This window comes from Wasmannia auropunctata, unplaced genomic scaffold (genome assembly GCF_000956235.1).
Source record: "Wasmannia auropunctata unplaced genomic scaffold, wasmannia.A_1.0 LD336000.1, whole genome shotgun sequence".
Classification (NCBI taxonomy): domain Eukaryota; kingdom Metazoa; phylum Arthropoda; class Insecta; order Hymenoptera; family Formicidae; genus Wasmannia; species Wasmannia auropunctata.
In genome coordinates this window covers 3,214,659-3,241,249 of record NW_012026890.1, presented here as the reverse complement: position 1 = coordinate 3,241,249, position 26,591 = coordinate 3,214,659, and the positions used below count along the sequence as shown (strand labels likewise).

General features: G+C 33.8%; 5 protein-coding genes across 10 annotated transcripts; 1 reads left to right on the top strand and 4 right to left on the bottom strand.

Moving 5' to 3' along the window:
* Window positions 1-168: 168 nt before the first annotated feature.
* Window positions 169-3,273, bottom strand: LOC105453378 (ran GTPase-activating protein 1). Its single transcript, XM_011695279.1, has 5 exons — window positions 3,001-3,273; window positions 1,925-2,344; window positions 1,057-1,835; window positions 763-987; window positions 169-676 (listed from the first exon to the last, which is right to left on the bottom strand). Exons 1-5 carry the CDS (start codon window positions 3,104-3,106, stop codon window positions 455-457), a joined length of 1,752 nt encoding a protein of 583 aa, XP_011693581.1. The 5' UTR covers window positions 3,107-3,273; the 3' UTR covers window positions 169-454.
* Window positions 3,274-4,397: 1,124 nt separating this feature from the next.
* Window positions 4,398-9,543, bottom strand: LOC105453376 (putative pre-mRNA-splicing factor ATP-dependent RNA helicase PRP1). Its single transcript, XM_011695278.1, has 9 exons — window positions 9,337-9,543; window positions 8,355-8,710; window positions 7,539-8,233; window positions 7,217-7,447; window positions 6,885-7,104; window positions 6,543-6,665; window positions 6,277-6,467; window positions 6,029-6,191; window positions 4,398-5,889 (listed from the first exon to the last, which is right to left on the bottom strand). The coding sequence occupies exons 1-9, from the start codon at window positions 9,387-9,389 to the stop codon at window positions 5,762-5,764; spliced, it is 2,160 nt and encodes a 719-aa protein (XP_011693580.1). The 5' UTR covers window positions 9,390-9,543; the 3' UTR covers window positions 4,398-5,761.
* A 438-nt stretch (window positions 9,544-9,981) lies between these two features.
* On the bottom strand, window positions 9,982-11,972 carry LOC105453375 (nucleoporin Nup43). Its single transcript, XM_011695277.1, has 7 exons — window positions 11,738-11,972; window positions 11,379-11,483; window positions 11,174-11,298; window positions 10,954-11,075; window positions 10,713-10,864; window positions 10,352-10,598; window positions 9,982-10,248 (listed from the first exon to the last, which is right to left on the bottom strand). The coding sequence occupies exons 1-7, from the start codon at window positions 11,849-11,851 to the stop codon at window positions 10,076-10,078; spliced, it is 1,038 nt and encodes a 345-aa protein (XP_011693579.1). The 5' UTR covers window positions 11,852-11,972; the 3' UTR covers window positions 9,982-10,075.
* A 499-nt stretch (window positions 11,973-12,471) lies between these two features.
* LOC105453373 (TNF receptor-associated factor 6-like) lies at window positions 12,472-21,205 on the top strand. 4 transcript variants are annotated; one of them, XR_974864.1, is made up of 8 exons: window positions 12,472-13,355; window positions 13,747-13,859; window positions 14,713-14,878; window positions 15,594-15,728; window positions 16,512-16,733; window positions 18,460-18,704; window positions 18,785-18,997; window positions 19,586-19,664. XR_974864.1 is itself a non-coding variant. In XM_011695272.1 (8 exons), the coding sequence occupies exons 3-8, from the start codon at window positions 14,770-14,772 to the stop codon at window positions 21,153-21,155; spliced, it is 837 nt and encodes a 278-aa protein (XP_011693574.1). In that variant the 5' UTR covers window positions 12,472-13,355; window positions 13,747-13,859; window positions 14,713-14,769; the 3' UTR covers window positions 21,156-21,205. The 4 variants fall into 4 exon arrangements, 3 of the variants coding, with proteins under 3 accessions (XP_011693574.1, XP_011693573.1, XP_011693575.1); XM_011695272.1 differs by lacking the exon at window positions 18,785-18,997 and adding an exon at window positions 21,147-21,205 and having other exon boundaries at window positions 19,586-19,702; XM_011695271.1 differs by lacking the exon at window positions 18,785-18,997 and having other exon boundaries at window positions 19,586-19,835.
* LOC105453374 lies at window positions 20,170-25,584 on the bottom strand. 3 transcript variants are annotated; one of them, XM_011695274.1, is made up of 5 exons: window positions 25,434-25,584; window positions 23,338-23,678; window positions 21,481-21,558; window positions 21,092-21,185; window positions 20,170-20,895 (listed from the first exon to the last, which is right to left on the bottom strand). In XM_011695274.1, exons 2-5 carry the CDS (start codon window positions 23,341-23,343, stop codon window positions 20,639-20,641), a joined length of 435 nt encoding a protein of 144 aa, XP_011693576.1. In that variant the 5' UTR covers window positions 23,344-23,678; window positions 25,434-25,584; the 3' UTR covers window positions 20,170-20,638. The 3 variants fall into 3 exon arrangements, with proteins under 3 accessions (XP_011693576.1, XP_011693578.1, XP_011693577.1); XM_011695276.1 differs by having other exon boundaries at window positions 21,092-21,170; XM_011695275.1 differs by lacking the exon at window positions 23,338-23,678 and having other exon boundaries at window positions 25,436-25,584.
* Window positions 25,585-26,591: the final 1,007 nt, after the last annotated feature.

The window sequence follows — 26,591 nt, the reverse complement described above, 5'->3', positions numbered from 1 at the left end:
TACGGATAACATGTATCGATCGTTCAGTACGTTAAAATGAGAGGATAGAATACAAGATTAAAGATTTAAGAACGATATACATATACATATATATATATATATATATATATATATATATATATAAACACACCCACACACACAGATATACATTGTAAGATAACAAATGTATTTTTTATTTCGATATAATTTATTACGCATTATTCGTAATTGTTAGTCATTTAATAAAACGAAGTAGAACTTCTTATTGTGAGACAAAGATTGCAAAGAGAAGTTTGTATTGAACAAATTTAATATTAAAAGTACAAAATTTAAAAATTATCAAGATTCATCTTAAACGACTATTTTGTAAAAGTCATATATAATGATGGTATCTTAATTCTAATTTTACATGAAATTTCTATCATTTTCCATACAATGTATAAAAATAAATAACTATAAGACATACCACGAAATTTTACGTAACTTGAATAATGTCTAGAACAGCTTTGAGAGCAGTTTTAGAATCTTGAAATGGATCGACTACATTTGCACGACTAGTCTTCATTGGTTTCTCTAGAAATACCTTCAACATACTCCTTGTTTGCGCTAAGAAATAATCTCTCTGAGTAATTTTTTCCAAAGCCTTAAAACATCCCTCCAAATTCCAATCGATTTTTCCACTGGTTTTATCCTCGCTCTAAGAAACAGATGATTATTAATTATTTTGTTCGCTTCTAATGTATCTTCTGTATGCATGTAAATTATAGGTATAATTTTTCTTACTTTTATTAAACCAAGATTCACTAGCAATCCATTATTCAAATTTGATATTTGATCAGTCTCTACAGCGTAAGAAAACAGCTTTGCATATAGAGCATCGGACAAGGATTCCGCTTTTATTCTCACATTTATGTAGCCGCTGCCACACAATGCCGATACCTTCATAGTTATTCGTAAGAGTTCCTCTATATACTTCTGTTCTGTTGCATCACTTTCATTTGCCAAATTCTGAAACAAGAAGTAAATCTCACTAGAAATATAACTAATCGTTGCAGATACATATTATATAATACGTACCGTTACATAATCGATAAAAGCTTGCACATTATCGCCTTGCAGTAGCAGCAGTTTCTCACCTATTGGTGATTTCACGAATTCCGCTACTGTTACCACTGTACCTTGTGCAATATTGTCTTGTTCCTTATTATCTTTGTCACTGGTTTCGTCCTCATTATCACTCTCGTCTTCCTCGCTCTGCTCAGCCTCATTATCGTCTTCCTCCTCCTCATCCTCGGTATAATCCTCATCCAAAGAATTCAATGCATCAATTCTTCCCAATTTAGTAAGTATCTGTTGGAGGCTCTCGCGTCCTTCCGTTCCAAAGCAATTACCGTCCAACTGTAGATTTGTCAAAAGAGCCTTGTCATGCATGGCCCTACCAATGGCATTTCCAGCATCCGCGCGCAGTTCGTTATTGCTTAAATCCAGATATCTAAGGGACGTATGATTGCCGTGAATCTCCAAAGCCTCCGCTAAAACTAAAGTCCCTTTTGTCTTTATCAAACAATCTCCGAGGTTTAATTCCTCCAGACCCCGGAAAATTGGTAAAACTCTAGCGATCGCTCTGGCTCCTTTCAATCCGATCGTATTGTCGTTCAAATTTAACACTCGCAAATTAGGATTGGCGGATAAACCCTGCGCAATCGCCGCGATGCCTACGTGATATATGCCGTTCTGTTGCATTACAACCTCCTCCAGTGTTTTCAGCTTTTCAAATACAGATGCCAACGCTTGCGCGCCCTCGTTCTCCAGCCGATTTCTGCCGACGATGAAAACTTTCAGCGCAAGCGGCATGCCTGTAGAAGAATGTCATTCCATTGAGCAATTAGATATTTATATATTAAATGCATAAAAAAAATATAATTACATATTACATAATTCTCACCTTCTTTAGAACTATTCTCATGACACTTCTCCAATGCTTTGGCTAACATCTTTCCACCTGATATACCGAGACCGTTGTTGTTCAATTTCAACTGCTGAAGGGTATAGCACGGGCTCGACGCCAACAGATTTGCTAACCCTTGAATACCGATTGGACCGAAGGCATTGTCGCTCAAGTCAAGTTCGGTAAGCTGACTACCGGCAGTGCACAACGCAGTTCCTAGATACTCCAACGCTTTCGGGATTTCTGTCTTCAAACGGCCAGTGAACATGTCCTTCCACAGAGCTCTCTTCAACGGTGTTCCCTTCTCCTTCAACGCCTCTGCTATAACTTCGGCGGCTGGCGTACCCAATGTGTTTCCTTCCAGATCCAAGTACTCCAAGCACGGACATGCTTTAATTGCTTCCACCACTTGGAGAGCTGTACAATAATAAGGCAGAAGGTGCATTCTGTTTTATGCAAGATCTTTGTTCACTGTTAATGTTGAACGTTAAAGGATAAAATATAATAATGTTTAAGAATAAAATATAATACCACCACTTGGAGAGCTGTACAATAATAAGGCAGAAGGTGCATTCTGTTTTATGCAAGATCTTTGTTCACTGTTAATGTTGAACGTTAAAGGATAAAATATAATAATGTTTAAGAATAAAATATAATACCACCACTTGGAGAGCTGTACAATAATAAGACAGAAGGTGCATTCTGTTTTATGCAAGATCTTTGTTCACTGTTAATGTTGAACGTTAAAGGATAAAATATAATAATGTTTAAGGATAAAATATAATACCTCATGTACATCGTGCATAAAACAAAATGCATAATACTGTAAAAAAGATCAAACAAATTCTTCGGCATTAATAGACACAAAAATAATGCCTATAGATAAATATTTAATTTATACACACATACAATTAGAATTCAAATTTTTGCAGCAAATAAAATTTCACAAACAGTTGTGTCCCCAAGGACCAAGACGGAAGCTTGAGCTCGTGTAATTGTTCAATAGCTTCGCGTGTTTTATGCACGTGAGAAACACAAGCGGATACATCGTGGAAAAAATTCTAACGTCTTACCGTCATTCGCGGTGTCCAAAACGAGCGACTGACCGGCGAATGAGACTCCGACCGATTTTCGGCTCACGTCTTTCAACTGCTCGCCAATCTCACTTAAACTGAACATATTGCGTGTTTGCGAGTGTCACGGAAATTTTGTCGAACGATCTTGATCGATGATCCCTCGATATTAAGCTATCAGGCTGCGATTAGACGCCGACAGATCTGTCCCTACTTCCTTTGTTGATATCGCTTCACCCACAGTGCGTGTTCCACCAGGTGGTGAACGCGACGAAAATTGCATGCGCGGGAAACCACTACCAACGGAAGTCGAGCACCAGAAAGAAAGTCACTACCGAAACCATAGATATAGCATAGATGGACCGAGCATGCCGTATGGACATGTGCGAGAGAGAGGGAACATCTTATTTCCTCTTCTCTCTCTAACATACAGATAGCAACATTTATTTAAAAATAAAAAAATAAAAAAAAAGAATCAAATGTGGTTCCCTCTTTCTCGCACGTGCTATATATGACACGTTCGGTCTATCTATAGATGGCTGTGATCGCGACACGACTGCAAAATTTCGATGAGTTTATTGTTAATTGATATATCAGACAGTTATATATTTTTTTAATTTTTATTTAAATTTTAAATCGTGTCAATTGATTATCAAATATTTTCAATTATACTTCAAAACTCTTTATACAAACGATTTTATATAAAAAAAACTTTAATTTATTAATGACAAACGTGTAAAAATAATTAATGTCGCTGTATAACTGTAAAATCTTTTTAATTTCACTTCAAAAGTCATACAAAATAAAAATAATTTAATAAAAAAATTGTTTCAGAAATCATTAATTGTCGGCTAAATTCACAAATCGCAGCTTTAGATAATAAACTCGATGGAATTCTGATAAACTTTAAACCCGTATATAATTAACTTATGAAGTAATATATATTTATATCAATATTAATATTTCGTTATCGACAGATAAAATTATTAATTTTTTGTGGTTTAACAAAATAATTAGAAACAACGAATTATATGTAGCTAAAAATTTAAATTTGTTTCAAATTATTTCTACCGGTTGAATTAATAATCAATTAATCGAAATTTGTTCAAAGTCGTCCACGATGAGAGTTTCATAGATAAAAATTTCTTATCGGAATGCAGGCTATTATAAAAAGCGAGTCATAATAGCTTATTTATGCAAGTCTATAGACGGTGATTTGCATTCTGAGATGTTAGAACACCGAGATAAATGAACAAATAATAAGATAATATAATTAGACATCAATATAAAGTCAATCTCGAATCGTTTTCATCATAGAAAATTAGAATTAAAATTGTTAAATAAATGTACATACATACTGATCTTTAACTAAACGTGAAATACATAAACATCAGTTATTAATATTGAGATAAAAGCCTTGTGTTTATTGGAATGAAACGTGTAACGCAATAAAACATTATCTATTATAACTAATTTCGCATTTCCATAAAGACCATTTTTCACGCACATTTATTTACAAAATCGAAAAATATATCTCGTTATGTCGGAGTTATAACAAAAGAGAAACAGTTACAGCTGGTGACTGTAACAATTGCCGAGTTAATTATAGAATTCACTGAACATTCGAGACAGAATTATTTGATCTTGCCCATAAAAAAAATCCACATATTTATTGTTAATACGTGTAGAATATCAATGATAAACAATAAACATATAGGATACGCAAATTCAGTTTTTCTTTTCAGGTGCTAATAAAGATGCTTTATTACACTGAATGCTGCTTTTTCATAAACTGGCCACTGTGTCTGTGTACGTGTGTGTGTGTGTGTGTGTGTGTGTGTATGTAATGTGTGCTTTGACTTATGACTTTTATTATATTAATATATCATAAATATTTTTTTCTTTATCAATTTGATTCTTTCAGATGTAGGAGAAGTGTCTAGAAATATTTTTTTTTATGTTCTATATCTCTTTAGTAAAAAGTTTATGCGTGTTTATAAGCATTCTCACTAATCATTTCATTAAAAAATGCCACCGTGCACGCTGGAACATACTCTAACTTTATGGGGAGGCATACAGAATACGAAGCACATCAAATTATGATCCCATAAATCTGAGTCCACCGCAAAAAGAGTGACACGCTATTACAACAGAAGAAACAATTCTTTTTAAAAAAAAATCTTTTTTAGGCAAATACAAGACCTTATCTTTTGTTAAATATAGTGGCCATTTATATACCTTCTTCACATAATACGGTCAACATTTAATACAAAAATTAATCTATTATATCTAGTGACATCCCGAATGCGTTTCGAATGTTAAATTATGTACGTCGATTAATGTGAATTCTATTGTTAAAATTACTTAGAGACTAAATCTTCTCTTAAATGTACATAAATAACCCTCTTATGTCGATTACATTATCTGCGTGTTTCAAGTTAATTGTCCATTTTTCTTCCACATATTTTAACTTAAATATCAAAAATTTAAATTAAATTTTCAAACGTTTAATTTTTACACCGTACAAGCCAATAATTAATAGCTTATACAAAAATCTAAAGGTTTTAATAGATTTCTTTCGTGTCTTTTGAAGGACAGAAAGTGTTCTCCATAAAGTGTTCTTTACAATGTCTTGTATGTGATGTGGCTTCGATAGGTGAGAAAATCGTGTGCTGAAGTTTGCCACGATAAAAGCAGATTTTTGACTGAGCATTCCCGACAGTTTCTTGCGATTTCCAAACACATCTAAAGTATATAGAGGTTAGAAACCTTCCTGATACTGTTTTGAGTCTAATTTCGCTTGGGTGAACTCCAGTTGTCTTTTTGCTTCACATTGAGGAAAATTATTTAGATCGTAATATTGCGGCGCTATCATGAGCAGCCAATCAGCTGTAAAAAGATAAATAAAATCTCATTAAAGAAAAATAGAATTGTCGAAAGCTACTAATATTAGCAAATCGATAAAGAGGAAAGACATAATACAGCGCAAATATTTGCTAATTGTAATGTAATAGACGAGAAAACTTACGTTTAATGTCAGTGACTGTCCTGATGTAATTTTTAGTAGTGAGCACAAATTCATTATAAATAACCCATTCCGGCTTGTGATCGAGACAACTGCTTGGATGAAGTTGTACCACCTGGTTATCTTTGATGGTCAGGTAATGTCCCGTTCTCTCTAAATGCGCTACCTGTTGAAAGTAACAAAGTCAAGATACAAAATAAAGAAAAGCATTGTATAGTCGTGTATATAGAGCATTGCAAAATGATATTTACCTGCATGAAGAAGCCGTTGACGAGAGCTTTCCTGATGTTAATATAATAGTCTTTTGAATTGAAATCCGTCGAAGTGCGTTTCAATACAAATCTGTCCATTATTCTGCTCAACTGTTGCCTTACGTTGTCTCCACTCTTCAACGATCGGTAATTCACATAGTTGTCGTAACACCATTGGACATCGTCCATATCTGTAAGTAATTCGTCACAGATGAAGCAACTGAGCTATGTTTCACGATAGAAATAAATAAGATGTAAGCACTTACGTTGTTTGAAAGAATGATACACATTAAGCAGCGTCAGATGATCGCCATCAATGTGCGCAAACTTCATTTTTGCATCATCGGCGGCCTTTTTCGATTCATTCGGTCTCACAAAACACTGTGGGACTAATACCATGTCAATCGTCAATATACTACCATGTTATCTTACCACAATTCTGATTCTATTACTTTATTTTTGATAATTCTTTCTTATATATTTCACATATGATATATTAATATATAGATAATATTAATAAATAGAAAAACTATTACTAAATTGTTAATAAAGTACTGATAAGCAATTATATATGATATTATCATATATGGCAAACCCCAATACGTTACCTGAAAGCATAGCAGTAATGCTGAGTATCTCATTGCTGCAATTATGATTGCAAGAAGCTATAAGCATCTTCGCCAATTGAGGATCTAATGGAAATTCTGCCATTACCGCGCCGAGATCCGTCAGATTTCCGTCATCGTCAAGAGCTGCTAGATAATTCAAAAGCTCCAAAGCTCTCATAAGAGTTTCGGGCGCAGGTGGGTCCATAAAATCAAAATGTACCTGTCGCACAGAACATGCAATATAAAATTATTTTTATAATACCTTTACAATATTACTTAAAAAAAATAAAATAAAACGATTAACCATTAATTCAATATTACGATAAACGCACCAGATCATCGATTCCAAGTTTCTTCAATTGCAATACGACGCTTCCAAGATTAGAACGTAAAATCTCAGGATAGGTATTATCCTGCATCTCATTTTTATACGCTTTTTCTGTGTATAATCTGAAACACTTTCCAGGCCTTGTTCTGCCAGCACGACCGGCTCTCTGCTGCGCCGAAGCCTTGCTAATAGGCGACACTAAAAGGGATTCGACACGAATCCTAGGATTGTATACCTATTGATAAAAAGCATCAGAAATTAATAAGAGATTCGCGACAGTAAAAATTCTTACGATTGACTTAAGCTAATTAGAGCGTCGTATTTACTTTTTGCTTGGCAAAACCAGGATCTATGACAAAGACAACCCCGTCGATAGTCAACGATGTCTCTGCGATATTGGTCGAAACGACGACCTTGCGGCCGATAGCACCGTTAGATTTGGGAAGCGGGGCAGGTTCGAATATTCTCTGTTGGAGATTCGGCGGCAGTGTCGAGTACAATGGTATGCACTTTAGTTCACCAACTTCAGGTCCCAGATTGTCCATTTCTCTTTTTATTCTCTTGCAAGCTTCCTCGATTTCCTCTTGGCCAGTCAAGAACAGCAAGAGGTCCCCGGGAATCTCCTCGCACATCTGTATCTGAATGACAGTTCTAATCGCCGCCTCCAGGTAGTCCCTTTCCGGCTCAGGCGTGTAAAATATCTCGACTGGATGCGTTCTACCAGGTACGTTCATGAGCGGTGCGTTGTCGAAATACTGCTGAAACTTCCCAGCGTCCAATGTAGCACTCATAATCACAAGTTTCAAGTCTGGTCTCTGCTTGATCACTTCTTTCAAAACACCCATCAGCAAGTCAGTAGCTAACGTTCTTTCATGAGCTTCGTCTAGCAGTATCACTTGATAGGCATCCAACATGGGATCAGACATGCCCTCCCGAAGCAACATACCGTCGGTCATGTACTTCAGCACAGTCTTCGGCGAACTACAATCTTCAAAACGGATGCTATATCCTACTTCTTGACCTGTCAACAAATTATGTAAATTTTTTTTTATTTATTACTGTTTCTATAGTAATATTTGTTTTTTTGGAAATTCTCTTACAAAAAATCTGTTTAGACTTTTTCAATGGTAATAAATACATACCTAAGGAAACGTCCATCTCTTCTGAAACTCTTTGAGCCACGCTCATCGCAGCCACTCTTCTCGGCTGCGTACAGGCGACTCCTTTGGATCCAATGCTCTTTGAATATTCCACGCACCATTGCGGTATTTGCGTGGTTTTGCCAGAGCCTGTCTCTCCGACAAGAACGATGCATTGATGCTGGGACAGCAATCTCATAAAATCGGTACGATACTCAAACACAGGCAAAGTTATTCTCTTCTTGTAAAGTTCGTAGTATCTTGGCGTGTATGGCAGCATGGTATATGGATTGAACTGCACTTGGCTCTTCGCCGCCGTGGACCCCGGGATTGTTGCATTGTTGGAAACATTGCTGTCCCTGCAAAATGATCATCGTCGTGTGACATTAGTCATTCTAACAATCTATATGTACTGTGCGGAGGGTAGGGCGCGGAATAACGGTGATGCGAGATGAAAATAAGAGTCTCTACGCAAAACAGAGCGACCGCGAGACGCACTGCTGACGCACGCATCGCCACACGTGCGAGGGTAATCAAATTACGGTGACGATGCGTGGTGAACAAGCGGTACTTATGTATTACAATTATAGCGTGTATGCGGTATACGCTCGCTGACGAAGAGCGACTATTAAAAGCATCGTTTCCTATTTTTTCGTTACAAATGCGAAACAGGTCAGACGAGAACCGTTACGGAGGATAACGGCGAGAGTAGTGTCCCTTGTCGCCGGAAGTGAGGGTCGAAAAGTCGTGAGTGACGAAGCCCGTTCGAGGCTCGTCGTGCCGCGTGGAGCCGCGTGCCAGGACACGAAACCCGCGAGGGCTTGGCGCGGATATCGTCGCGCGCGCGATCACGCGTGATAAGCACCATGGCATGCTCCGAGCACGATGCCGCGACATTGCACATGGCAAAAGGGGGGGAGCTACCCCGCGGACTATCCGCCGTCGCGCGTCGTCCGCGAAGCGGGAACACGTTGGTGGCACTCACGTGGCTTTCCGTTTGACATAGGGATCCACGACTTCGATTCTGCGCTTCGACATAGCGTCCCCGTCGCTTCAAGCGCGGTCGAGCAAAGGCCAAAAACTGTTTACGAGGTCTCAGGTCTCAGGCGAGGCGTCAGTCAAGATGGCAAGCGGGCGCCAGCAGCAGCTTCGACGGGCATTCGGGCTTCCTGCCTTTGTGATGGAGGCAAGCGACAGCAGATGGCGTTGACAGCAATATTGAGAGTGAGAGAGAAAGGAAGTAGAGGAAGGAGAATTTTTTTATAATAAAAAAAGGACCGATTGGAATTCTGAAGTAAAAATAAATTTTTCCGCAAAAAATGAGTAACTAATTATAAATTATAATGCAAAGAGATAACTGCTTGTTCTATTAATCAACTAAATAGACTGTTAACAAAATTTTTATTAACATTCCGATGTAACGCTTGATAACTGAATTATCGAAAAACTAATTTATATATATATATATAAACCAGTTTTTATATATATGTATATATGCATATTTCTTATAGAAATTTGGCAGAGCAGCATTAATTTTTAGTACTAATTACTTCAGTTATCAAGCGTGATATTGGAAATTCATTACAAATTTTGTAATATATATTTTCGGAAAAATAACAAACGATGCTAATAAGTACAGAAAAGATGGCGATTTCAAATTTATTTTAAATATAATAAAGATATAAAAAATAATATATATATACACACACATATGGATAACTCTGTTAAATAAGTACATTTTTTACAATATACATAGCTTCATTGTCACATCCAAAAAGCAGCATCGATCTGTTGATATCGATACTGTTTATCGGTTTGTGCATAGCAGCGCACAGCGAAGTCACGTTAACTTTTCCATTTGTACTAATTGTATTCAACCAGTGCATGTCCGCAGAATCTAGTATCACGAAAAAAAAAAACAGAATATTAAAATCAACTCGTTGCACGTTGGAGTTACATTAAATTCCTTATTAATTAGGACCTGTTTTCAAATTATTTACCGAGTTTCAATTTCGAACTCTGTGCATTATTCCAATGCCACAATTCTCCGCTGACGGAACAGGTGAAAAGATTATCGGGTCTGTCTTGGTGGAACAGTATCTCGCTGACGGCTTTGCTGTGCGCGTTCAGTTGCGACATCGGATACGTATTCTGCCTTAAATCCCACACGGTTAAACTGCCGTCGTCTCCACCAGCGACCACAATATGTCTCTGAGTAGGATGATGCGTAATACTTGTAGCTGCTGTCTGTAAAATTCATTTGTCCACTTTATGAAACTTATACAAGATTTTATAAAGCTTGATTAAAAAAGATCAGAAGTTTATGGATTAAAGTTGTATTAAAAAAAATATGAAACTTACTTTAACCTGATCTGAGAGCATGAAAGTAGTTGCAGGCACATCCCGATCATTTCTCAAATCCCAAACTTTCATATGTCCTCTGGAATTTCCTGTGAGCACTTCATTGTGCTTTAAGAAATCGACGCAATATATGGAGCAGCTATCGGCATTTTCTGAGAATAAAAGATGACACACATTTAAATACAATAATCAGATTGTGCATTACAAGATATATTAAGGCACGCGTTACTGCGGCATTTACCAATAGCTCTAACTGGTTTCTTTTCTGCAGCCGTGAGAAGATTGAGCTTTCCGTCCTCTCCCACTGAAGCTATGTCTTGTTCAAAGGTGGACAAGGCAGTGCAGGAGGCATAATCCGTTGTTCTGCGTGTAATAAAAATGCATTAATAAGAACATGGTAACACTCAATGTTTGTTTACTTCGAGTTTTAGAGCAATCGATTTATAACTGGGTTGACTCACTTGAAACTATGTACAAATTCCCATGCCATGTGCTCCTTAAATTCGGTACAGGCATCCTCATCGATCTGCAGTAATCTTATTGAGCCTAAAGACGAGGCAGCGACGAAGAAATCTTTGCTGATAAACTGAAAATCCACGTTCTATTAATTCTTGATGCGCAAGAGATAAAAGCTGTTAATTTTATCAGGAAAGAATGGTGTACTACCTTCAGTTCAGTTACATCTCCAAGGAATGAGTACGACGACAGGACCACAGGATACGATTCCTCGTCGTAATTCGTTCTGAACGTCCAATACGTTATTTTATTTACCTGCGCAAGAGAAATTTGACAAGATTAAATTCCAGACTACTTGAACTCAAATTATTATAAATCATTATTATAAATTTTTAATTTCAATTCTTGAAATAAATGTATACATATAAATATAATATACAATAATAAATTTGTAAAATTATACATAAATGTACAAAGTTTGATTAAGTATACAAAAATACTATATTAATTATACATGCATATACATTTGTCTAGAACAATTTATAGGTTAGGTATGTCAGAAATCTTACCGGGTTATCCCAACTGCCGGTTAAAAAATTCTTCGCTTCCGTAAAATTTCCGTACTGCCACCTTATCTTGGAAATTTTCTCGGACACAAACGTTCCCTGTACGTTTTCACCCATTTTTCCGATAAAAGTCGGTGCGAATTCAGCCGGGAGGAAAAGTCGAGTATCACAGTGATTCAAGTCAAGTCTGGTCCAGTTTGATCACCTCTCCCGCTTGAAAAGTGCGCCATTGTGCACGTCCGGAATCGTGACGTCATTTTGAAATTTCTGGGGGATTGGACGAATCAGGATAAAGAGGTAATTCTAAAGGTAATTCACATGTTTTATATATTGTTTGATATAGTGTAGAGATAGATTTATCTTTTATGACTAATTATTATAATTATGGTACTCTAATTTTGTTATAAAGAAAGTAATTCCTTTAATTTTATTTTATATTTTATTGATTTTATTTATGTTATTTTTCATGTTATTAAATTATTCGTTGCTCTTTCATTAATTTCATAATTCTTTTTTCGTTATGCATTTCATTTCGTGGAGCTTTAACATGAAACGGAACCAAATGATCACATATCTCCGAACCTACCGTATGTACGTACGTCATTAAGTATAGCAAGATGAGACAATGCCCGATCGTCGCGACGTGATTGGTTCCTTCAATTTGAAATTTCTCAATATCGCGATTGCGAGATTTGCGCGCCCAAAACGTTCTAGAAACGTCTAAACAATAGACAAACGACGGGACGACATGGACGATGCGGTCGCGTCCAAGTGTATCTCTGTATCTCTCGCTATTGTTATCGTTTAGGAGAGTATCTCGCGTGTGAATACAGTGTGTACGCGATGGAAATGCTGCAGTGATTGAATACAGTAATAACGGAATGCAGTGAAGGAATGCAGTGAAGGAATGCAGTGACGGAATGCAGTGAAGGAATGCAGTGATCAAGGATGCAGTGATAAAGGATGCAGTGAAGGAATGCAGTGATCAAGGATGCAGTGATAAAGGATGCAGTGAAGGAATGCAGTGATCAAGGATGCAGTGATAAAGGATGCAGTGAAGGAATGCAGTGATCAAGGATGCAGTGATAAAGGATGCAGTGAAGGAATGCAGTGATCAAGGAATGCAGTGAAGGAATGCAGTGATCAAGGAATGCAGTGACGGAATGCAGTGATCGAGGAATGCAGTGATCAAGGATGCAGTGATAAAGGATGCAGTGATAAAGGATGCAGTGATAAAGGATGCAGTGAAGGAATGCAGTGATCAAGGAAAGCAGTGATCAAGGAATGCAGTGACGGAATGCAGTGATCAAGGAATGCAGTGAAGGAATGCAGTGAAGGAATGCAGTGAAGGAATGCAGTGATCAAGGAATGCAGTGACGGAATGCAGTGATATGGAATACAGTGATATGGAATACAGTGACGGAATGCAGTGAAGGAATACATGTGAATCACGAATACTTTGTGTGGTGCGTCCGCGTTGGAGTACTAGCGATCTGGAGCTCCTGATGTGCTCCGTGGAGCGTCGAACAAGGAGCCGCTGTTCTAGCCCGGATATCTTGGATATATTTTGTTCTAAATACAGCCAGGAATGCCAGGATACGTGTGCAAGGATCATCGCCAGGTATTTTGACATTTTCACGTCTTATGGCGTCGATCCGATGGAAAATCCGACGTCGGATACAGTTTTTTGAGAGATAAGGCGACAGATTCGTCAAGTGCGATCCGCGCGATCATAGTGACGCTTAGCTAAATGTTACTGTTCAATGCAATATGGCAGTTGTACGACAGTTTTATTAGGTATACTTTCACGCGATCGTATTATTCACGCCACCCACAGCGGATCTGTCGCGAAACGCGATATCGATATTATCGACTCTCGAATTAGTTGCATATGGTACGTAGCTTTCCTATGGTAATCGTTGTTATTTGAGATCGTCGGTGACCCATAGTAATTCACCTCGAAAACTGTTAATATACACGTATATATGTATGTATGTACTCGAAATTCGTAGATCGTGGAGACGTGGAGCCAGTTCTTCTCCTGCCGAAAATATCTGTGGACACATAGTTCAGTTTACATGTAGAGATGTCATGTGGATGCGTTCAATCTACTTCGGTATGGAAGGTAAATTTACAATTTTATATACATATATAATATTTGCTGCTCTTTCCTTGTTACCTTTAGCTGTTTGTACTCTTTTTGTGCCTTTTTATTTCTTTTTTTTGATAGATAATTTTTGATAGATAATAATATGCCTTTCATTTTTTTTTTAAGTGCAGATAGATATTTGTAATTACAAAACAGATCGAACTACAATGTTTTTAAGAGATTTTTGTACGCGTGATCGTATATTCTATTTTTTTAAATACGTGTCTTTTTTAAATGATTGAATTAATTTTTTCACAAAAATTTTTGAATATATTTTACAAAATATATATTATTATATTATAATTTAAACATTGCTTGAAGGGTTCAACATAATTAATATAATGAATAATTTAGTAGATTAATTTTTTGGTTTTATATATTGACCGCGGTAATTCTAACAGATGTGTTTGATCAAACTCCGCTTAATTATTGCTAGTTTAATCGCTGATTAATTCACCGACAAAATTGAAAGCAAAATATTTCTATAATAACGTGTTTAAGAAAGGGCTGTTAGGAGTCGACGCGGTAAATGGTCCGACTCCTAACGGCCCTTTCTTAATCGTACGTTATTTAAATTAAGGAGTCCTTTTTACTTTAAGTTATTTCTATAATAATTTAATTTTAATTTATGTCTATATATTTAAATTAAAACTTTAAAATAATTGATATAAAAAAGAACATTAATATTTATTGAAGTAATATAAAATATTCTACATACGCATTGCACAATGAAAATAATTTTTTATACGGTGTCGTCAGTACAGTTATATCTATATTTTTCTTCGACGAGTTCTCTTAGCGTAAGAAGATGATAAAATCTATTTTTAAGGGCGGATGGAAGCCACTGCTGTTTATAATTTCGGCCACACGGTGATGAATTCACAACATGTCGTTCACGTGCAACGAAATGTCGAGGATCATGCGTTATTCCATATCACTGTTTTGTCTCGTTTCGCTCTATTTGGCTTACGGTGGTGAAACTTTGCGGAAAATGCGTAAGTGCGAAATGATTAATTGTTTATTATTCCTTACAGAAATCTAATATTGGTAGATAATGATTAATTATTTATTTTAATTTGAAAAACACTGTATCCAACACTTTTATTTTTGAGCTTTTAATATTCAAAATTAAGTAGACTCCAATATTAAATCGGCTATGTTTAAACTATATGTTTAAATTGTGAATTTCTGTAAGGATTTTGGTGGACAATTTTTGATACAATTTAATTAAAAACTCTATCTTAACAAACACTGTAGTGTAATCATGAATAAAACCCGAAACAAAAACTTTGAAAAACATGTATTTAAAAATTATAAAATCAAATTAAATGCTATAATTTCATTTAATTAACAGAATTATATACATTCTTTTGATTAAGTGTTTATTCCTCTTTCCTTTATATTTCTTATATAGATATAAAGATTTGTGCATAATAATTTTGTTTATTAAATTCACTTAAAATAAATTAATAGAAATAGAAATGTAGAAAGCATAGATTGTAATGTCTATTTGATATAATATTTTACACATCATCTCTAATTTCAAAATAGAAAAATTTACAATTTCAAAAAAAGAAATTATTAAGTTATACTGTATATAAACTTGTTTTACAAATAATTTATTTTATTTTGACAAAGTCGTATGCAGTTTCTTTGATGTATCATTTATTAAAAGGTACGGATTTATCTGCGACACTTTGCAATTTTTAGCGACGATTGAGGCCAATGTTAGCAGTGACGATGTCACGGAAACGCAACATACTATTTGTAAGATCGCAACGGAAGATGTGGTCGCAAATGCACGTGCCACTGTTAAAACAGTACTCACCGGAGCATGTAAGGCGAGTAAGTGAAAATTAAAATTAATAAAATAAAATACAAATGTAATATTAAACAGAGGCTAAAATTAAAATGTAAATATTAATATTAAATGATACTACAGCAAGTCTTTTGATCCATAAATATAATATTTATAATAATATCCGTAATTACAGTAGAAAAATGAAATAATATTCTATTAATTAAACATAGTGTAGTACCTTTTAACAGTATTACTGTTTGAAATTTAGATTTGTCTCGTAATATTTGGCTAAGATCAGATTCTATATTTTTCGAGCAATTTATTTTTTATTTAATTATGCATGTACACTTATTTAAATATTTTTTATGCATTTTTCATATCTTCATCATTAAGTTTTTTATGAGATTAATAATATTTATTATTAGTTATAGAAAATAAAAAATAAAATCTTTTAGGCAACAACTTATATCTTTCGTCATAAATAAATAATTCTGATAATTTTCAATTATATTAGAAGATGATCGAATTTGTATGCATTCAAGACTTGCATTAATCACGATTTTTCGGACCGCAATTTTAACATATAAATAGCGTGAAAGAGAGAATTATATATATGCGATATGATACGGGGAACTTCAAACGGAGCATCATGTCTGGCGCGCTGAATGAAATCTTAGCTGTAAATTTAAATAAAGACAATCGCCATTCCATCCAATTTCAAATTGAGCCTTAAGAGTCGATCTAATTTTTTCATTGGAACGAATATAATCCCGCCCTCGTAAATGTATGAAAAGTTAATTGTCATTAATGAAAACGTATGCTTTCAGAGACGATGGACGAAAAATTTGCAAGTCTCGAGGAAAAGTTGAGCAAGGAATTTGCGGATGTTAAATGGTTACTTTACAGCATTCTAGAGCAGCAGCCAAATTATTTGAAAAATGTGCGAAACGCTAATCTTTACGACGGAGCAGTTGACAATTATTTATCCCCGAGACAAGATGAAATCAATAAATTCAACAATACTATGCAAAGCTTAACAGTATTAAATGGTTAGTGCAATTACGACGAAATAATAATTTTTAAATTACTTTCAGTAAAACAAAATGCATTTATTAACACATAATAGCAATAGGCTAAAGTTAACTTTACGCTCTCAACTAAACATGGAATAGTTCTTCAGTAATTGGAAGACCTCAAGTTCTCAAAACTTTGCAAGTGCCTCTGCATCGGCCTATCTTGCATGAATGAGATTAGTGAACTTGACGAAAGAACGATCCTATATTTACAAGTGTATTCTTCAGTTTTAATTAACTATATAACAATTGAAAGAAAATTTTTTTTCTAGTTTAGTATTTTTATATTAATTATTAACACATATTATTGATTCTGCAAGAAATAAATGCTTGTTGCAGAATATATTCTGAATTCTTTGGAGTTGAAATGGAGGTCTGAAATTTTAATGTTAGATAAATATTATTTGTTGCAAATTTTAACAGTTACCATTAAACGGTTATCGAAATTTTAATTTGAATTCTGAATAATTTTTACGCAATCTGATTGCAAAGCTTAGTATGAAAAATTAAATTAACTTTATTTTCAATTGCTAATTATAACTTGAATGATAATGTATCATTCAAGTATGATACAATTCATTTTCGAGAAGCTAAGGCTACGCAAAACGTGACATTTTAACTTTGTGTTTGTTATCGCATGTGTATGTGATTCTATTCTAGAATAATGAGACCCGAAATATAACGCGGATGACGCGTGTAGAAGTCTTGCACTTCTTGCATAATACGCATTGTTATACTTCAGAGCCTAAGCTAAGCATTTGTATGTAAGAGCTCCATGGTTTTATGTAAATGGATTCTGCGTTCTGAGGGAGAGGGAAGAGGGAAGGTGAGAGTTCGCCTTGTCCATAGGACGACAAAGCTGAAGCTTAGTCGGGATAAACATGATTCAAACGAAATGAATAGTGCAACGAAGTACGGAGATTTATTTCGAGTACATGATTAACTCTGTCGCGTTTGAACAGTAAAAGCGTAATCCGCTGAGAATCCGTTAAAACTTGTAACGCGACTGCTATTAAATTTGTAGTTACATTGAATTATTAAAATTTAATTATTAAAATATTTAAATTGAGGTATTTGTTAGATATTTAAATTATCAAATATTGTAATAAATGGCTGTAAATCAATCGATTTTTATGTAAGTAATTATTTAGAGAAAATGCTTTTCAAAACTATGATCGTCAATCTAATAATCCTTTGGATTTAAATATTAATCTTTCTTATCAAATCGACGGCAAGTTTATTTGAGCGAATATTTAATATTATAAGTAGTCGACTTTAACTAATTATAAATAATTTTTAATTTGACCTGAATTTAATTTGACCTCTCATATATAATTTGACCGTTAATTTACAAATTACACGCATGTTGATGCAAGGTTTACTCCAATTGAAACATGAGATTTTATTGTTTGAAGCTTACTTTATCTTAATCTAATAATTTTTTATTCTTCCAGAAAAAAATTTAGTTTATAAGAAGATTAGATTTACAATTAGAGTTCTTGCTTTGTGTGATATTCAGAAAAAAAGTTTAGATAGCAGAATCGAAGGATACAATAATATCACAATTCACAGAAATCTTGTTTTTTTTTTTAATATGAAAATCACAAAAAATATAATATATTAACAGAAGGAGGCAACGATTATCAGTTGAGGATTAAAATTGTAACTTAACAATAACAATAACAAATCATTCTTATTCCAGGTTCAACAGATGCCTTCGTCTATTATTGGCAGGTGAGGAGTTTTAATGTGATGCTGGCGAACTGGCAGACCGGCCGTTCGATGCGCGGCCCTACGTTTTACGCGGGTCATAGCGGTTACGCCATGTATCTGAAGATCACTCCTAAATATTTTCCCGACGGCACGATCTTCGTAGGTGTCGGATTAACCCGCGGCCGTTACGATTCCGTTCTCGCGTGGCCCTTTCCTCACAGGATCCGCCTCGAGGTACGCATAGAGACACGACTCGAAGCCGAGTCGAACGATCCCGGAGAAGGATAACTCTTGAATAAAATAAAATTTCACAGGAGATCCTCGGATTACAGGTAATGCAATTGCAAAGTACAAAAGAGTGCCCGCAGGCAGCCCTTTGACGTTGAAAGAGGGAAAGCATTGCGGTGGGATATCGTATCGAATCTTCGTCGCGGATACTTACGAAAATCTCTCGAGACGTTTTCAGAAGAATCTTTCTAACGCGATCGAATGATTTTAAATGAAGTTAGAAAGTCACGAATACATAAGTACGATCCCTTGTTGATCATATTTCGCTATGAAAAGGGTAGACGAAAACAATATCTGTGCTCTGAGGCTTTCTTTTTTTTTACTGTTTTACTTTATTATTTTCAGATAAATATATTTTATATGTATTATCGATTAAAAAATATCAGAGATAAATTAAATTCTTTAAATAGATATGTATTTTTCGTCTCATCTTGAATTTTGTTATTTGTAATTTAAATTTTCTATCAAATATTTTTTATATAGAAAGTTTATTATTCTAGATTAATTGAGCAAAATGATGTTAAAATATATAAATTAATTTGTAGTAATAAATAAACGTCAAGTTTACTAAATTAATTACGTACGCGATTTACACGTCTCTTTATTTCATCTATCACGGTTAATATATGATAAAAAATAATGTTCAACAATATTACTTGTGTTATTTGCAAAGAATAATAGAGTTATTGATAGTTTTTATGACTTATTTTTTGATAAATCTGTTTTATCTAATTAAATTTAATATCTTTTGTGTTTATATACTGTTAATAAGATAAAATATAAAATATTTATATATAAATAATTATCGATATAATGCAACTTGACAGGTATTAGATCATTCTTTGAGAGGCGTGCGTGAGGATCGACGATCTCGAATTTGGGACCCGGCCACGCTTTGTACAGAGGATTTCTGGGGTAAACCTGCAGGAGTGGCGGATAATCCGGTATGTGTCGGGCTGAGTATTTCTAGGCGTATAATTCTATCAAAATCGTCAATATTATCTCAGCGATATTTAGGAAACATTAGATATATATGGAACGGAAGTGTGCTAATAAAACTTATCGTTTATCTCTAAATTATTTAAAGTAAATGTCTCAGTTATAAGAAAGCAATATTTGTTATGCTCTTGCAATATTACTAATATTCTTGCTGCAATTATTAAGAATATGTATCGTGATTTAAAAGAACAAAAAAAGTGCAAAGTCAATAGAGTTATTATTTTGCATATTAATTAACTAGATAACAGATTTTATATAATTTATTAAATACAATCCAAATTCGATTTAACAGTCGTTTAAAAAATATATAGATTTAATATTACTTAAAGTCAATAAATTAATTGAGATATTTGTCGGGAGGATGAGGTACATACAAATAAATGCATAATTAAAGTCAAAGTGCTCCTGCGAATAAATGAATATTTCTACTCTAATTCTCTAGCTAACACCAATATTATACTGATTACATTTTTATATGCTTCTTTCGGTGAATAATACATTCGTAGCGGTAAAATTCTCGGAAGTTGTACATAAAATAGAACTGTATTGAAAACAGAATAATTGTACAAATTTTCTCAATTAAATTCCGTCATAATTAAATTCTTTAATTATAACGGAACGCAGAAATGAAAATAGATAAGATATGAGCACCGTAAAGTGGACGCAAAGAAATACGACTGCATCCTGCCGCGGAAGAAGATTCGAAATAAGAGTTTCAAGTAAAATTATGGTAATTTCATTAACATAATTCCTTACGGAATATTTGATTAGTGATATAGATAAATTTCATAATACATATTTAGAAACAAGAAGGTGAAATATAATTCCGTCTGTTACAAACATTCTAGAAGCGCCCATGCATCAAGTTGTGTCCGTTAGAATTAGCTTTCCATCATGTCACGTAGAGGCATTTGACCCGAGAGATAAATCCGCGGTATTTGTTGCAATCGATAATCGTACGTCTCACGATCCGTCGTTTTCCAAACGTTTTGTTTGGCGGCGTTTAGCAGTGCCCTGTACAGAGAAATCGGAAGCTGAACGTTGTCGCTCGTCACTTCAACGTCCGGTAAGTCCCGCAGCTGAGTGGAAGGCCCTTTCTTCTTCACTCTTCTCTCTTCCGAAATAAATCTGCCACATCCTACGAGGCATCGAAAGTACTTTATTTAATGATTACTAAAATTTTTCAGTTTTGAAGCGCGCTGTTTTATGATCTATTCCATATAAAATATATGTTTTTACAAGCAAGAAAATTTTTAGCTTTCAAAGAATATTTAAAATTATTTTTAGAGAGTATTGTTGGATCGCTAGTAAAAAAAATAAAATTTATTTCTTACCCGTGAAAGCATTGCAAAATGGCCTCTTTGACTTGATTGTTTTCTCCGCGTTTAGGGCGTTTAGGAGCTGCCGTTCGAACTGTAAAAGTGAATTCTGCCCGCCCGTTTCAATTAAAACTATTTTTATCTATCCAAAATGTGTGAAATTTAATTGATATTTAATATAAGATATTAAATTTGTACAGATTCTCTTACAATTATCTATTTTAATCTATTTTACATAAAACAAAGTCGTACACTAGAGATTTTTTTTATATCGATAATTGATTAAAAAGAAAAAGTAGTTTTTAAAAAATAGATATTATAAAAATTTACAAATTCTACAGATAATTTAATACACAAATTTACGAAATGTTCTGCAAACTATTCACTGCAATGTGTATTTTTACCTTGTCTCTCGAAATTTCGGTATTTGCCACCTTCAGCAGGCACATGCAAGCCAGAGTGCAACAAAGATATTTGGTAATCTGCGTAACGAAACAAGGTATTAACAGACACGTAAAGCTCTTTAGACATATTTCGTAATAATGCTGTAAATGATGTAATAAAAATATATTGACTGATAGGCAAACGATATATATTACTCTGTACGAACGGTTTACAACAAATGCATTACATAAGCATTATATCGTAGAATTTATAGGTCCGATGCTTAAGCTGCTTAAACATCCATGATCAATATTATATTATGGTTAATTAATAATTAGCGAAGTTACGTTATTTGGAACGAAATGCATTCGATTTGATTTAATTAACTCAACGGAGATGATCGATAATGGTTTCGCATGTATAATCAACATTCCTTTAATGTAGTACGTATGCTTTCCAGAAAATTACAATTGGATAATATGTTTGCATAATATGAGGGTGAAAAAACAAGACTTATATCATCACATATTTAATATGCGAATGTTTTCATAAAAACGATCGGTAACATTTGATATTTCATATTGGAAGCATTGGCATCCGTACGTTAAATATTTTTTTATTATCGTACACTACGTTCGTATATTTAATTCCAATATTTGCATATTTTTGTAAATCAAGTGTTATTTCAAGTCGTGATTTTCTTCATATAAGTTTTTTTAAAGAGAATTATGCCATTATTTTAAATGTTAGATGAACCAGAAATAAACTTTTTATTAAAATAGAACTTTCTTTAATTTATATGAAAGATAAAGTCGTGCTATTTATATACAAATTTAACATTTAATTCACATTTGGATTATTATATTATAACATATTATTAAAATGAATAATTGTGGTCTGAATGAATAGTCGATTCACATGAAAAGACAACTTCTTATTACTTTATTAAAATTATTTATATTATGTTTTTATTTAAAATTTATTGATTAATATTAAAATTGATAAATGCTTATATAATACTATTTTGCTATAACATTGCTTATCATTAATAAGTATTAATATAAGTTTTAAGTATTTAAATTTAGTGTATGTATACATATGTATATATGTATATCTACATACATACATAATAATAGCTAATAGCAATCATAAAAAAATTACAGTATGCAAAATGTGGAATTATGTTCTAGTCTAGTAAAATCTCAGGTTATCTTATAAATGCGCGATGTAAATCATACACAGCATCCAATGAAACGTTTTTATAGTTGATGAATTTTTCATCATAAGAATTTTTTTTAAATTATTAATTTTATAATAAAAAAAGATTTTACTCTCAACAAATATACGTAATAAAGTACTTTGCAATATTCTTTATAAATCATTATAAATATCTGTTAAATTAAGTATTGTGATGTTTAACTTAAAATACTTTTGAGAAAACATATGGCATGTATCAATGAAAACTTGCTGTGCAAAGCACAGAGATTAAATTGAAATTAATATTGGATAAAATCAAAGACAGAAAACAATTCCAGAAAAAATAGTATTAATTTTAACAATATAAAATTTCGTGTAGCAATGCGATTTTGAAATAATTTGAAGATCGAAATTAGATGATATTTCTAGACATCCTTTTTCCACGTATCTCGACGCAATCTGTATGTATTGTACACGTGAATTTTTATTTCGTACATGCTTTCGAAGTGTGATTAAAATGTCTATATTAAATGTATTAAAAAAATATAGTATTGAAATTTCGGAAGTAGTGATATATGTCAGATCAAATCGATCATTGAATACACATTTTAAATCAGTTCTATAGAGTTTCTATCTACTTCATAAAATTGTTACCAAAAAAAGAAATGGAATACACCAACCTTCATATCGTGATCTTTTCGAACGGTTTGCAGAATCTTCGATTTCTTCAAGACGCACCCTCGAAGCGGCACCTCTTCAATACGAAATTACGTTCTCGATCAACTTATCGATACGGGATACGCGATTCGTATGCCAAAGGATAAAGCCGCGCGCGGTTGAAGCCGTGGCTTCTTCCTCTCGTTTGACGGGTGAAATCGCGCGGTCGCGCTTCAAATACAATCCCCGCCAATCCCCTCCGTTGTGGGTAAGTACCGCGGGGTGGATGCAGGCGCCTGGAGAACGCATGACCGCAAGGGCACGGGCGACGATCGTATTTCACACCTCAAAAAACCCTTCCTCACTGAGGACACACGTTTCAGAGCTACGATTTCGTGGGCGACTTACGGTTTACATACATCCGGTTTAACCCTTCCGAGATAACTCTTTTTACTTTATTATTAAATCTGATTAGACGGAATTACAAACAGGAAACACTCTGCGTAGGTTGAGCGATCGGAATTTTTATTTTGCTCATTTTCACTTTTAATAAAAAGATGAGATAGTATACATAATTTATTAATAACCGTTGTATCAATAATAGTTTTATAATTATCAAACTAAACTGCTCTCTCTTCTTCTCAATTTATCATAGATTGTCTCAAAGCGTCTAATGGCAATTTCTTTACCTCTTTCTCTCTCTCTCTCTCTCTCTCTCTCTCCTTCCCTCTCTTTCTCTTTTATTCTATCTGTTACCGCTACGAATTTAATTCACAACTAATTTAAATTTTTTTTATAATTTTAAAATATTTGAATTCAATTGTGTAAGTCATCAGCCATTTAATTATAAAAGTTTCATCTCCTTATCTAGAATATTTTTTAAATATTTATACTTTTTCACATAAAAAGGCAATAAAATTTATTTCTGGAAGATATCAATATTATCAAAATTATTTCTTCGTCAAGAGACACGTTTGCATAACGCTCTAACTTTAGCATAACTGCTCGCTATAGATTATAGCCGAACTCCGATTTCGTGACCGCTCGCGGGGTATGCATCTTATGCAGGTCTAATAATTCATGTTGTCCCTTAAGATCCACGGATCATAAGTTGTCATAGGTCACGGGGTTTAACGGTGAGATCTCAACGGCATATTGACGTAGCAACGCATCCCAACTATTTTATTGCGTAGGTACCGCCCGCGAGAGAATTCTCGTACTCGCACTTCGTTACGATATTGTACTAATTGGTTATAGATTTCAAAACGATTCCGATACACGATATCCAATACAATGACAATTTAATTGATATTTTTTCACGTAAAAATTGTAGCGTAGTTTGTAGAAATTTTAATCACACTTCAAAAGCACGTACGAAATAAAAATTCACGTGTTCAATATATATACATATACAGATTGCGTTGTGTCCAGTACGTGGGAGGAGGGTATCTAGAAATATCATCTAATTTCGATTGTTCAAAAATCGCATTGCTACACACGAAATTCTATATTGTTGAAATTAATACTATTTTTCCTGAAATTGTTTTCTGTCTTTTATTTTATCCGATGTTAATTTTAATTTAATCTCTATATGCTTTGCATAGCAAATTTTCATTGCGAGTGTTTGATAAAATACAATAATAACCTATTCTGACAACAAGCGCAATGGAGGTATAATTAGACTTTTTGAGCAGAAATTGAAATAATTATAGGGAAGCTTAATAACTCTTATTGTTAGATGATGTGTATAAATTTGAACAGTCATGTGAAATTGTACGAATGAAACGTTTAGCAAATAGTAGGTGCAAATTAAAGATAAAGCAGACGTTGCACAATAGTACGACAAATAATAAAAATAAATGCTTCGCTTTTCAGTGTATACGCGTGAAAGATGAGGCAAATACATACCTCCTTCTAGCGCTCTACGTGAGCATGATTTATCGCGTACTTACACATAACAAACGATCGAGAGACTATGCAAAGAGAAGTTGAAAGCGATCAGAGTATCGGAAATGAGGATTAGTGTCGATTAAATGTCAGGAGGCGAAGTATAGCGGGTTGGCCGATAAGAGTCTCCGTGTAAAAATCGTAGGAAAAACAGCCGGAGTTAAGTACTTACACCATTTTCACATCAGAACCCGCTGAGTTGATTAGGTCGTTCAACTTGATTCAACCTGGCCAGTGGCTGTTTGCGTTTTTCTTCCCTCTTTTCTATTCGATTAAGACCGCCGACAAAATTTTCGATAAGATCGCTAGAAAAGCTGTTAATAGACACTTGAAAAAAATACAATTAAATTTAATGTATTTTTTTAAACAAGGTGAGAAAAATGCCAATACCGTATGAAATGGATCTTCGTATCTAACAATATTTTTAAATTTCGCTAATTGTAAAAAAAACTTTAAACTTTTAGTATTTTGGTTTCTATAAAAGATTTCAGCGCTACAATATTTTGAATATATATGAATCTTACAATTTATCAGTACAAGACGAACTGCGCACCGCATAATTGTCAGTCTTTAAAACGCAGCTTCAAATTATACAGTAGATAATATTACAATTAAACTGCCAAGGCAATTAATAAATAATTAAATTTAATGTATTTTAGTAATATAAACAACTAACATCTTTCTCTATATCGATCGAAGAAACGCTGAAATCTTTTATAGAAACCGAAATACTGAAAGTTTAAAGTTTTTTTTACAATTAACGAAATTTAAAATTAATGAGATCTTTAAATTTGAATGATCAAAAAATCAAATTTATAATTCTAATGATTTCTAATGAGAATTTAGGAGTATTTTACCACTTATTGAACTAAAAATATTGCAATTATTATTTTGGCAGTTAAAAAATAAGAAAGTGCACAATCGAATTTTTCGCATTTTTTTCCATGCTCTCTGTAAAGGCAAAATTTACTGCATCATATACTATTAACTGCAGAGATGTATTAAAGATATTACTAAATATATATTTTAAATTCTAAATTATTACAAAATGCTTCTTTTATTGGAAAATATATATATCTTCATAATTATTGTGATTATAAACGTTGAATGATAAACGATGTAATAAAATCACCAGTCTGTTTAAATAAAGACGCTTTTTAATTTTACGACAGATATAAACGCTGCGGCTAAATTAACGACGCAAGACAGTAAATCGCAATACTTATAGCTACTGCAGGATGATAGTTCACTTATGAATAAGAGATGTGCCGTATGCAAAATATATATCTGCCTTTTACATAAAAGAAAATAGATATGTTTATAGTAGTTC